The sequence below is a fragment of the Rhinatrema bivittatum genome, chromosome 5 (assembly GCF_901001135.1).
Source record: "Rhinatrema bivittatum chromosome 5, aRhiBiv1.1, whole genome shotgun sequence".
Taxonomy (NCBI): Eukaryota; Metazoa; Chordata; class Amphibia; order Gymnophiona; family Rhinatrematidae; genus Rhinatrema; species Rhinatrema bivittatum.
The window spans coordinates 346,676,928-346,689,400 of NC_042619.1; the positions used below are offsets into that span (position 1 = coordinate 346,676,928).

Here is a 12,473-nt window from a genome sequence, read left to right on the forward strand (position 1 = left end):
CAAATGTGCATTCCTAGTAAGTGTGTCACCTAATCAATGTGACCCTTGTCCTGCAAGGCTTATTAAGGTTGCCATGGTTGGCCTTTAACAGGGATAGAAATGTAACTTTAATTCTTCTCTAATGGATGGGTATGATCAAAACAGAGTGAAGTCATCAGCTTTACACCCAACCTTAAAGAAAACTTCACTGGAGCCACAGAATCTTAATAATAATAGGCTAGTTGCAAACACTTTCAGGCCGATACAATACAGTGCGCTCCAGCGGAGCACACTGTTAACCCGCGACTGGACGCGCGTTTTCGACACGCTAGCTTTATCCCTTATTCAGTAAGGGGTAATAGCGCGCTTGCCCGCTCTCCCACGATTTTTGCTGTATCGGCCCGTTTCTAAGTAAACTGCTTGAACGAGTTGTGCTTATGCATTGGCACAGTTACCTGGATAAGGGTGCTTGCATCATTAGCTGATCAGGTTTTTTTGCAGGCAGAAAAGGAAAATAATATCTTTTTAGTTTCTCTGGATCTTAACTTTGCATAAAACACACTGGTTTGCAATGATTACAGGATGTGGGCATTTCAGGAATGCTTAGTTTTTACCTTCTTTCTGAATGACAGACAGGAGGTGTTGATCTAAGGTGATTTACAATCAGACCCTGGACCAGTAGTGGGAGGAGTTCCTTACAGTTCAATTATTTCCATTGTGCTAATCAATATTTATTGGGGAAAATGATTAAAGAATTTGGCATCGATTATCAATATTATGCAGATGATATCCAATTGTGGCTTTCCTTGGAGAAGCTGCTTGCTACAGCATTAGAGAATACATACGCATGCCTGTCTGCAGTAAATGATTGTATAGGACAAAGTCCATTTATGATTGAATTTAGCTAAAACTGAGTTGCTTCATAGGCGTATCCAAAGTAGCTTAAGATTGGGTAAACTCACATTACATGATGGATCTCAAATTGAGTTTAAAAATCAATTTAGATATCTGGGATTTTGACAGATAAGGACTTTACAAAGTGGATGCAAATTAAAGCCACCATATCTGTCTGATTCATTCATTTGAGACAACTTTACCAACTGTGTCATCTTTTGGAGACTTCTCATTTGATGAAATTCATGTTGGTCTGTGTAATAGGTTATTGTAATATATAGACAGAAATGATTTAATAGAACACAGTCAGCATGGATTTACCCAAGTGAAGTCTTGCCTTACAAACCGCCCACCCTCCTGACCCCCCAAGACTTGCCAAAAGTCCCTGGTGGACCAATGGGGGTCCTGGCGCGATCTCCTGCACTCGGGCCATCGGCTGCCAGTATTCAAAATGGAGCCGATAGCCTTTGCCCTTACTATGTCACAGGGGCTACTGGTGCCATTGGTTGGCCCCTGTCACATGGTAGGAGCACGGTTGCGGTTGGGCATTCGTTCAAAATGAATGCACATCCCTACCGTGGCCCAAGGGTACACTTTCTCCTCCGAATCGGAACTGCTCCCTAGCGTTCCCGTAACAGTACTCAAGGTGCATAATAATATAAGAACATGCCATACTGGGTCAGACTAAGGGTCCATAAGCCCAGTATCCTGTTTCCAACAGTGGCCAATCCAGGCCATAAGAACTTGGCAAGTACCCTAAAACTAAGTCTATTTCATGTTACCCTTGCTAGTAATAGCAGTGGCTATTTTCTAAGTCAACTTAATTAATATCAGGTAATGGATTTCTCCTCCAAGAACTTATGCAAATCTTTTTTAAACCCAGCTACACTAACTGCACTAACCACATCCCCTGGCAACAAATTCCAGAGTTTAATTGTGCATTGAGTGAAAAAGAATTTTCTCCAATTAGATTTAAATATGCTACATGCTAACTTCATGGAGTGCCCCCTAGTCCTTCTATTATCCAAAAGATTAAATAACTGATTCACATTTACCCGTTCTAGACCTCTCATGATATCATATCCCCCCTCAGCCGTCTCTTCTCCAAACTAAAAAGTCCTAACCTCTTTAGTCTTTCCTCATAGGGGAGCTGTTCCATCCCCTTTATCATTTTGGTCGCCCTTCTCTGTACCTTCTCCATCGCAATTATATCTTTTTGAGATGCAGGGACCAGAATTGTACACAGTATTCAAGGTGCGGTTTCACCATGGAGCGATACAGAGGCATTATGACATTTTTCGTTTTATTCACCATTCCCTTCCTAATAATTCCCAACATTCTGTTTGCTTTTTTGATTGCCGCAACACACTGAACCACAACACACTGAACCGACAACTTAGTCTTAAAAAACCTGAAACCTCTCCTTCACGCTAGTGACTTCCGCACCGTCGTCCAGGCTACACTGCCATCCAAGATGGATTACTGTAACTCCCTCTTTCTTGGCCTACCCTACTCCTCCTTAAAGCCCCTCCAAATGCTACAGAACACTGTAGCCAGAACCCTCTCCAACGCTCACAAATACGACCATATTTCCCCTATACTGAAGGACCTACACTGACTCCCTATTCCGTCCCACATCCTCTTTAAATCCCTGACCATTATACATAAAGCCTTATATTCCCATCACTCCAACTGGCTGGCAGATCCCCTCCAATTTGCCTGCTCGAATCGACCGACAAGGACCACTAACAAAGGGTCCCTCCATGTGCCATCCCTAAAGCTACAAGGGATCGGGCGCTCTCCATTGCTGGACCGAGGTGGGTTGGGAACTCACTCCCAACCCACCTCAGACTTGAACCTTGCATCACCAAATTCAGAGCCCAGCTCAAATCCTGGCTATTCAAACAAGCCTTTCCCCAACACCCTTGATGAATATTGAATTGTGATGGATCATGACCTGAATTTGACTATGACCTTGTTCTTATGACATTATAGTTCACTTGTTGTTTGTTCCTATGTTTCTCTGCTCTCCTATTGGTTTTTTGTACCCCTTATCCTTCCCCTGTTACTTGTAATTTCCGTTGCTTTTGTTCCATGTAAACCGAGGTGATGTTTCGACTAACATCGGTATAGAAGACTTTTAAATAAATAAATAACTAAATAAATATATTTCAATGTGTTATCCACTATGACGCCTAGATCTCTTTCTTGGGTGGTAGCACCTAATATGGAACCTAATATTGTGTAACTATAGCATGGGTTATTTTTCCCTATATTCATCACCTTGCACTTATCCACATTAAATTTCATCTGCCATTTTGCTTCAGATCAGAGAAGGGAATAGCACTTTTGAACCCTGGCCTCTGAGCTCCATTGGGGCAAAGATATTGAAACGGCCTTCTTTTGGCAAGGATTGACAGATAGAATAAAGGATGAACTGGCAGGTTGGGACATATCACCCACATTTGAGGATCTAATTTCCCTAACCATAAAGTGTAGGTCTCCGGTTCTAGGAACAAGCCTGAGAGAAATAGATCATCTGTCAGCCCTCCAACTGGCTCCCAAATTGGAGCCAGTTGGGAGCCAGTTGGAGACAGCCCAGTTGGGAGCCAGCTGGGAGACAGCCCAGTTGGGAGCCAGTTGGAGACAGCCCAGTTGGGAGCCAGCTGGGAGACAGCCCAGCCACCTTGCTTCCAGAGGAACCCATACAGCTGGCTAGGGACCACCTCACTGAGGAGGAGAAACCGAGATGTAGACGGCTTAATCTTTGCCTTTACTGTACAAGACTGGACATTTCCCTAGCCCTTGTCTAGAAAAAGCAGGAAACTACTGAGCTTAGGGTTGGTGGAGAGGCAACCCTAGGTCAACCTGCTATCTCTGTCCAACTCTTTCATCTTTCATCTTTTGTATTTATACTGTACTCACACTCCATTTACTCTATCTCTTTTATATTTTTTTTTTATAATTAATATTTATTACTATATTACTATGTTTAATTGGTTATCTATTCTATTTGTTCCATAATTATTGTTAGTTCTATTATTACCTGTTTTATTGTTCAACTGTTCTATGTAAAGCCCACTACTCTTTTTGGGCATTTAAAAGTTGTATGTAAACCGGATTGATTTGTAGTTCCTACAAGAACTTCGGTCTATAAAAATTAAAAATAAAATAAATAAATAAATAAATAACTACTTGTGTCAATTATTCTTCTCTCCAGAGACACCGTAGTCCACACTGAAGCTTTTCTGGATTCTGGAGCAGGTGGTAACTTCAATTTGGTTCACCAATAGAATCTACCCACTACCACATGACCTACACAGTACCATACCCTCCATATTTAGAGAACCTCTGCCAGGACATCTAGCTTTCACCATCTTACTACTAACCCTCCAGATGGGGCTCCTACACCAGGAGGCCATCTTCTTCATGTTCTACCCAGGGCTATCAACTCCATCATCTTGGGATTACCCTGGTTCATGCTGAATAACCCATTGATACATTGGGGAAAGATACATATTCTCAGATGGAGATCCTCTTGCCAGGAACACTGCCTCACCCAGGTACACCTGCCGGTCATAGACGAACAGATGGCTACTTCAGCTTTGCCAAGTCTTCCACCCAGTAAATGGCATTCACTGATATATTTAGCAAACAACAGGCCGAGACCCTACTACCGCATTGACTGTAAGATTGTCTAATCGATTTGTTCTTGGGCAAGATAACTCCCAGGGTATGTGTCTATCTGCTTTCTGCCCCTGAGACTGAAGCTATGATTTCCCATATCCAAGAAAATATGGAATGGGGTTTCATCTGCCTGTCCTCCTCTCCAGTTGGAGCGGTATTCTTCTTTGTGGGTAAGAATAATGGCTTGCTAAGGTCACATATAGACTACTAGGGTCTCAACACCATCACATGAAAGAACCGCTACCCGCTACACTACATCACAGAGCTATTTGACCGCCTATAGAAGTTATGTATCCAGGATGGCGATGAGTGGAAGACAGTATTCTGTCTAGGGGAAGATTAGCTTCTGTCTAGGGGAAGGTTCAAAAGCTACTGAGTATGTGTTACAAAGAGTAAGATATGGCCTGCCTGTCACTGTGGGGGATCTTACCATCCCATTTTTAAGTAATCTAGAAAATGTAAAAGTATTTGTACTGCTTTTCAATGTAACTAAGCCAGAATGTACACTTTATAATGTGCATCCATAAAACATATTGTATGACACTTTGAATTCCATGGAAGAGCTTGTGATCAAAAGACAGCCACAATAAAACATGCATCCCTTCCATCCCCTGTGTTTTCCAATGCCTGGAGTAAAGGAGGAAAGGTTTTGTAAACCACAGCATGAAGAATCTTAAGCAGGCTACCTGTGTGGTGGCGGTAGATGTGGTACTGCTTCTGGAGCCCCACATCTGCTGGAACTGAACTCTTATTTCAGCAAACGTCTCAATGATAACTGCTATGAACACATTCTAAAGAAAAGAAATACAAAGCTGTAGAATAGAAAAATAAAGGCCTGCACACAGTCCTCTGCATTCGTCGGCAACTCTGAAATAAATGAACAGTACCTTGACAAGCCATGCAAGAAAGAAGATTAGTGTGATGAAATAGAAGTAGGAGCGCCACCGGGGAAAGCTGTCAATTGCTCTGTACATGAGGAAAACCCAACCTTCTTGTGATGCTGCTTCATAAACAGTAAATATGCTTGTGCCTGTTGAGAGAAAATACATTGTTAAAGCAGAAGAGCTTTCAACCTTTTCTGTACATTTTGTTGGCAGTTAAAGCAAACAAAATCATTTTTTCTCACTTACCACTAAGCATTTCATTTCATTCTTAAAAAGATATTGCCGTATAAAGTTTTTGAAATCTCCTCTTTAGATATTTTCAACATTTTGAATCTATAAGGGGGTCCTTCTCAAAGGCTTATCGCATGCAATAAGCCTCTATCGCACGCAAAAAGGCCCTTTTCGTGTGCGATAGCATACTGGGGGCAGAGTCGGGGCGGGGTGGCAAGGGGAGGAGTCGGGGCGGAGGGGTAAGGGTAGACGGTAATTTAGCAGGTTAAAGACGCAGCTAAACTGCAGGTCAAAAAGGCGATAGTCGGGGCACACGTTACTGAATGGGAGGGAATAGCTAATCGGAGCGTTTACATATCATTTACATGCCGCGGGCGGAAAGGGTTACCCGTTGATTTAAAGAAGCGGTAAGGATGGGTTAAAAGGGATAGTGAATTGCGGGTTGGACTTACGCGGCCAAATTGTGGGTACAAAGTAGGTTAGAAATGGGGTAATCGCTTTACTGTATCGGCCTGAAAGGTACTTAAGAAAATAGTATGTGTCAATAAACCAGAGAAATCACCAGTCAAATTTAATGATACAAACAAAAGTGACTGACTAAAACATAAAACTGAACAGCGAGCGAAAATAATGTTAATTGGGAGCAGAAATATGTGATATAAAATCTAGTGTCTAGTGTTGGTCACAACCTTTTTTTTTAACTCTTTATTTATAACTTTTCTAAACTTAAACAACCCTGGAAATTACATTAGAAAAGGAGATCGGCAAATAATACATCAGGCTTTATACATAAGTATCCCCATAGAAAGGACTTATATCTGAAAAAGTACAAAACTAAAACAAACTACCGCCTCCCCTGCCAGTCCCAGTAGGGTCCCCGTATATCTTGATATCTATCGGACTGAATTCTTAAAGAAAAAGTAAGTTCCTTCCTTAGGGCAGCCCAACAAGCAATACCTGGAGAGCTTTTCCATTGATACGCCACTGTCAGACGGGCCACATGCAACAAGTGACCCACCAACTTTCTTTAGTCACAGACGTTGAGGGATCCTCAGTGGTGATCCATTACTCTTAGACTTTATCTCTAGCCTTTAAGAACATAGAGGGAGATTTTAGAAGCGTTGCCCGCATACTTGTGAATGTGGCCTGCGCGTGAGTAACATGGATTTTAAAAAGCCACGAAGTGCGCATGTGTATATGCCAGTGCGTGGGTCAAAAATAAAAGCACAGAAAAGGGAAGGGGCATGGGTAGAGCACGGGCAATCCGGGGCAGGGCCAATAGTTAACGCTGTATTTTAAAACCGGAGACCACAGCGCGCAGCAGCTTGTTATCCGCGTGATTTTACTGCTGCTCCAGATGAGGAGCAAGTCTGGAGATCTCTGGTTTTAGGGCTTATTAGACGGAGTGAGGGGTCTGGGTCAATTGAGGGGGGGGGGGGGGCGTGCAGGATGAAGAACCAGAGGGGCCTTGAAGACCTCTCTCTTAACTGAGCAAACTGGTGGACTAATTGGAAAAACTGGGTTGTCCCTCGTGCGAACGTGTATTAAATTCCACCTAGTTTTAGGAGCATACTCTGATACGCATGTGAATGAGTGCATGAGCATTCATTTTAAAATTAGCCTGAAAGTGAGCAGAGGTTTGTCATTTCTTCTTTCCGTTCATTCTACATGTTTACAGTTACATGATAAGCCATGTACTTCATTTGAAACTCTTTTATTCTTCTCACATTTTGCAGACACCTGATTATTCTATCATGTTGGACCATTCTAAATTGCTCCCACCTGTCTCTGAAGATGCGGCTAAACAACTGGAGGTCCATACTTAAAAGCCATTTAGATGGATAACCTAATAGTTAGCCATCTAAATGGCACACCCAGCTAGAATTTAGCCAGATATAAAAGAGGATATCCCGGGGGGCTCAGATATCCAGCAAACCTAGCTGAATATTGAGTATATTTGGCTAGATTATTTGGATAAGGTTAGACCTGCTTCTGAAGTTGACCAGCCTCATGTGGCCAGATAACTCATTATTTACTGGAAATCTTCAAAAGATATCCAGGTAAATAGAGCTTTTGCCTAGAATAAGAAAACCAGAGATATTGGGGCCTATCTAATCTTTAAATAGCCCTTGAATTCCCCCACTTCCATCTTTAACTCCTTGGCAACTGTCGCGCCCTCCCACTCCAAGCAAATCCTTTCCATAGAGCGGAAGTGACCAGGCCCTTCCTCCCCCCCCCCCCCCCCCCCGCCATCTGAATTCAAATCCCGCCGCACCCCAACCCCCCAGACCATTGTCCCCCCTTCCCGAAGGCCAAATATCCCCACCAGGAGTGGGGTCCGCAGTTACCCGCTCCTGGCAAGGAAGCACACATTGTGCCTGGAGAGTAAGATATGTAGCTGCACTGGATCTCGCTGACTGACCCAGCACCCGGTGAGGATTTTTAGTCTTCGGGAAGGGGGGGAAGGATCCGGGGAGTTCTGGTGTGGGGGGACTTGAATTCAGATGGTGGGGGGGAGGGGGGAGCCTAATCACTTCTGCTCTATAGAAATGTTTTGCCCAGGGGGTGCATGATGACTGCCAAGGAGTTAAAGATGGGAGCGGGGGAATGCAAGCTAAGATAGGGCTATTTAAAGATTAGATGGAGAAAATAAGAAATCGGGCCCTAAAACCGTACCCCTAGATTCATCAAAATGCTATAATATCGCATGGATAACGCCCGCAGTAAGAAAAAGTACCATGTTTATGGTAAATTTAGGTGTATTGGTAAAGCATACCCTGCAAAATGTGTGAGAGAGAGAGAGAGAGAGAGACTATTTATAAGGCTGTCATAGTAGTCAATTTATATCTCTATAGAAGGGCCAGCTAATAGCTTGAGGTGAGGTGTTGGTGGTAGTTTAGGGTTTAGGGGCCAGTTTTACATGCAGAGTGAGACATACGAACTGCGCAGTACACCTCAGTGAAGATTTGACATCATTTGGAGTGAGCAAAGTCTCACAAAGATGAGATTTCTACAATGTTCTCTCGCCCTAGCTTGATGGACTCTATAACAGGGCACCATCAAGCTAGGGCGAGAGAATACTGTAGAATAATAATAGAGAAACGGCGCTGTCCCGGCCCGCCCCACCCCTCCCCGTGCAGACCATGCACTCCAGACCACCCCTTTTCTAGTTGCCCGGCACTTCAGTGCTTAACGGGGCCTGGCCCATCCGAAAATGCGCGCGGCACGTGCAGGGTCCCGGCCACACGCTTAACCCCTGATTTTTACGCGTGCACACTTTTTAAATCGGGCCGCTGATGAATAACTTTTTCTATTTTTGTGCAGTACAACAAGAATACAAACATTGAGGGGACAGTTCACACCACCGAGAAAAGCAGTGAAATTAAAAGGGATATAGCTGCCTTTCTGTTATGATATGATGAGCAGAATGGTCCTTCAGAAAGCTGGGTTTTAACCAGGTAGAAGAAAGTAGAATGACCCTAAAATCAGGGTCAAAGGTTCTTATTCAGTAAAGATTTTGTCCAAAGGCACAGAGTGGAGAAAAGTGTGTTCTGAATAAGGCACACTGTTAGGATTAGAATCCTGGTATCCTGAGTGTCAATTCAGCACAGCAATTGCTAAAATCGCTCCGTCTTCCAGATTTATAACTACAGTGCCAGCTGTCATTCGGTTATATATATATATATTTTTTCTATTCTCAATGTGCTAAGCAATGTATATTTATCTAGAAACTTTGCCTAGAGTAGCTCAAGGAAATCTAGGGCCTGATTTACTAAAGGCTTTTCTCTCATTCTGTGTCTATGGGAAAAATGCTTGGTAAATGAGGCCCTGAGTCTGATAACAAATGTTGGGTCTGGTGTGTAAAAACAGAACTGTTATGGCTTTATGAAACAAATCACAATTCAAAAGCACAGATCATCTGGAAACCAGACTTCTGGTTTACAGCCAAAAAAATTCTGTGCAGAAAATAAAAGTTGCCATACACCGCAATGTTAATTTAATGCAGAACTGTTTGTCAAGCTATCACTAGTCTATATATTATATCACTTTTGTAAACATTTTAAATGAATACTTAAAATATTAACGATAATACAGACCTATCTCATTAAAGCCACTGTAGCCCAGCTCCTGTCTTGTGAGTCCCAGATCTTTAAGGTCCATGCACTTAAACCCCCGGGGACATTGATATCCTTCTCCATCTGGTGAACAGTGGGTATCTGGAATAGCTAAATTGTTCCAGGTCACATTTCTGTGAATGTAAAACATGCAAACTGTTAAGACAAATTAAGAACTATTCAACTTGTATTCACATAGTTAAGAACATTAAAAACATAAGACGTTACCATACTGGGTCAGACCTAGAGTCCATCAAGCCCAGCATCACGTGTCCAACATTGCCCACATCCAGGATACAAGTACCTGGCAAATACCCAAACAGTAAATAAATCCTACGCCACTAATAGCGATAGTAGACAGCAGTGGCTATTCTAAGTCAATTTGATTAATAGCAGTTTATGGACTTCTCCGCCAGGAACATGTCCAACCCTTTTTGCAAACTAATCAGTATCTTTTTTTTTTTTTTAACTGTTTATTTTAACACACAAAGGACAGCCAGCCAGATGGGGTATTACAGAATAAGGTTGACATGCTTCTGGAATTACAAAATCCAACGCACAGAGTTATAATAGTCATCTCCAAGCCCACCCGGACAAGCAGGAAACATACAAACGCCCCTCAGGTTATCATGACAGCCCACCCCACAACCTCTGCATTAATCACATTATTTTTCCAAATAATCCCCAAACTTTTTCCAGATGCGGTCACATCCAAATTTTCCCCTTAAAGTGTAAATAATTTTTTTTTCAATAATTTCAATCTCAACCATTTGAGATTGAGAATTCCACTGGAATATGCTGAGAGCACCCTTCCACACCAACGCGATTGCCTGTCTGTCAGCATGTAGACAATGGTGAATAAGAATTTTTTATCTGTGGCTGCAACGGTTTCATTGGTATCCTTCCCATAACCCACAAGGAGTTTAAAGAGAAATGATTGCTACACATTAATCTGACCTCTCTTTCAATATCCTGCCAGAAAGATATCACTTGCGGACACAATCACCACATATGAGAATAAGTGCCATTCAGCCCACAGCCACACCAGCACAACGGAGAAGCTGACATATTTTTAACACACATTTTTCTTTGAAAATTAGAAAGAGCGAAATATCCTCTAGGGAGGAGGGAGGAGCTCCCCCTAGGCTGTGTCAATGCTGCTCCTGGAGGTTCCTTCCAAACCCTCGCCTTTGTGGACTCTGGAGCTGGGGGTAACTTCATCTTGAAGGACTTGGTGCGCCAGCTTGGACTCCCCACTGCACCTAGAGAACCTCCTCTACGGGTCACCTTCATCCAGGGGACTCCCCTTCCAGGCGACATCACGGAACTCACGAAACTTTTGACCCTACGAACTGGGACTCTCCACACCGAAAGTCTTAGGACTACCGAGGCTACAGCTGCACGCCCCTGTGATTCATTGGGACTCACTTCAAATTGCTCTATGGAGCTCGTACTGTTTTCAAAATTGCCTTGAGTTCCCTCAGAGGCCTCAGGTCTCACTCTGCCAGACAGCTCTTGAGCTTCCTCTGCCGTACCAGGACTATTCTGACGTATTTTCTAAACAAAAGGCGGAGATCCTTCCATGCCACCGACCCTTCGACTGTGCCATTGACCTTCTCCCAGGCACCACCCCTCCGCGTGGCAGGGTCTACCCTCTGTCGCTACCTGAAACCCGTGCCATGACCAACTACATTACAGAAAACCTCACTAAAGGCTTCATTCGCCCGTCGCATTCCCCTGCCGGAGCAGGGTTCTTTGTGGCCAAGAAGGATGGCACCCTTAGACCCTGCATTGACTACAGAGGGTTAAATACCATCAGCAAGAAGGATCGGTACCCACTTCCCTTGATACCTGAATTACTCAACAGACTACAAGGAGCAAAGGTTTTTACAAAACTTGACCTTCGTGGAGCTTACAACTTAGTCCGTATTCGCCCGGGAGATGAATGGAAAACGGCATTCAACACCCATGACAGACATTACGAGTATTTGGTGATGCCGTTTGGTTTGTGTAATGCTCCAACCGTTTTCCAAAACCTTATGAATGAGGTGATCTGGGACATGCTCCACTCATTCGCCATAGTATACCTCGACGATGTCTTGATCTACTCACAAGATCTAACCACACACCGGCAACACGTCAGACGCGTACTGCAGGCGTTGAGAGACAATCACCTATACGCCAAACTTGAGAAATGCCAGTTTGACTGTGAATCACTTCCCTTCTTAGGATACATCGTCTCCTCCACAGGGTTCGAAATGGATCCCGAGAAGGTTTCGGCAATCACTAATTGGCCTCGTCCCTTGGGCTTAAAGGCTCTACAACGATTTCTCGGATTCGCCAACTTTTACAGGCATTTCATTCCTCGGTACTCTCTGAAGGTAGCCCCACACCGCACTCACACGTAAGGGAGCCAACGCTCAAGATTGGCCTGCTACCGCCTGTCTAGCCTTTGAAGAATTGAAGCAAGCATTCTTGAAAGCTTCCTGCTTATGCCACTCAGACCCACTGTGCCCTTTCGTTGTGGAGGTAGATGCTTCCAGCATAGCGGTCGGGGCTGTTCTCAGTCAACACGATGCTTCCGGCAAGTTAATGTCATCCTCTTACTTTTCTAAAAAGTTTTCACCTGCTGAATGCAACTACGGCATTGGGGACCAGGAACTTCTAGCTATCAAACTCACCT

At 43.6% G+C, this 12,473-nt stretch overlaps 1 protein-coding gene across 1 annotated transcript in view; it reads right to left on the minus strand.

Moving 5' to 3' along the window:
- Nucleotides 1-12,473, minus strand: part of NALCN (sodium leak channel, non-selective) — a 549,662-nt gene that overhangs the window by 459,993 nt on the left and 77,196 nt on the right. The window contains exons 7-9 of the mRNA XM_029603307.1: nt 9,773-9,924; nt 5,448-5,590; nt 5,247-5,351 (exon numbers count right to left, since the gene is read on the minus strand). Of these exons, the coding sequence (XP_029459167.1) occupies nt 5,247-5,351; nt 5,448-5,590; nt 9,773-9,924 (400 nt within the window). The remainder of the gene's footprint in view (nt 1-5,246; nt 5,352-5,447; nt 5,591-9,772; nt 9,925-12,473) is intronic.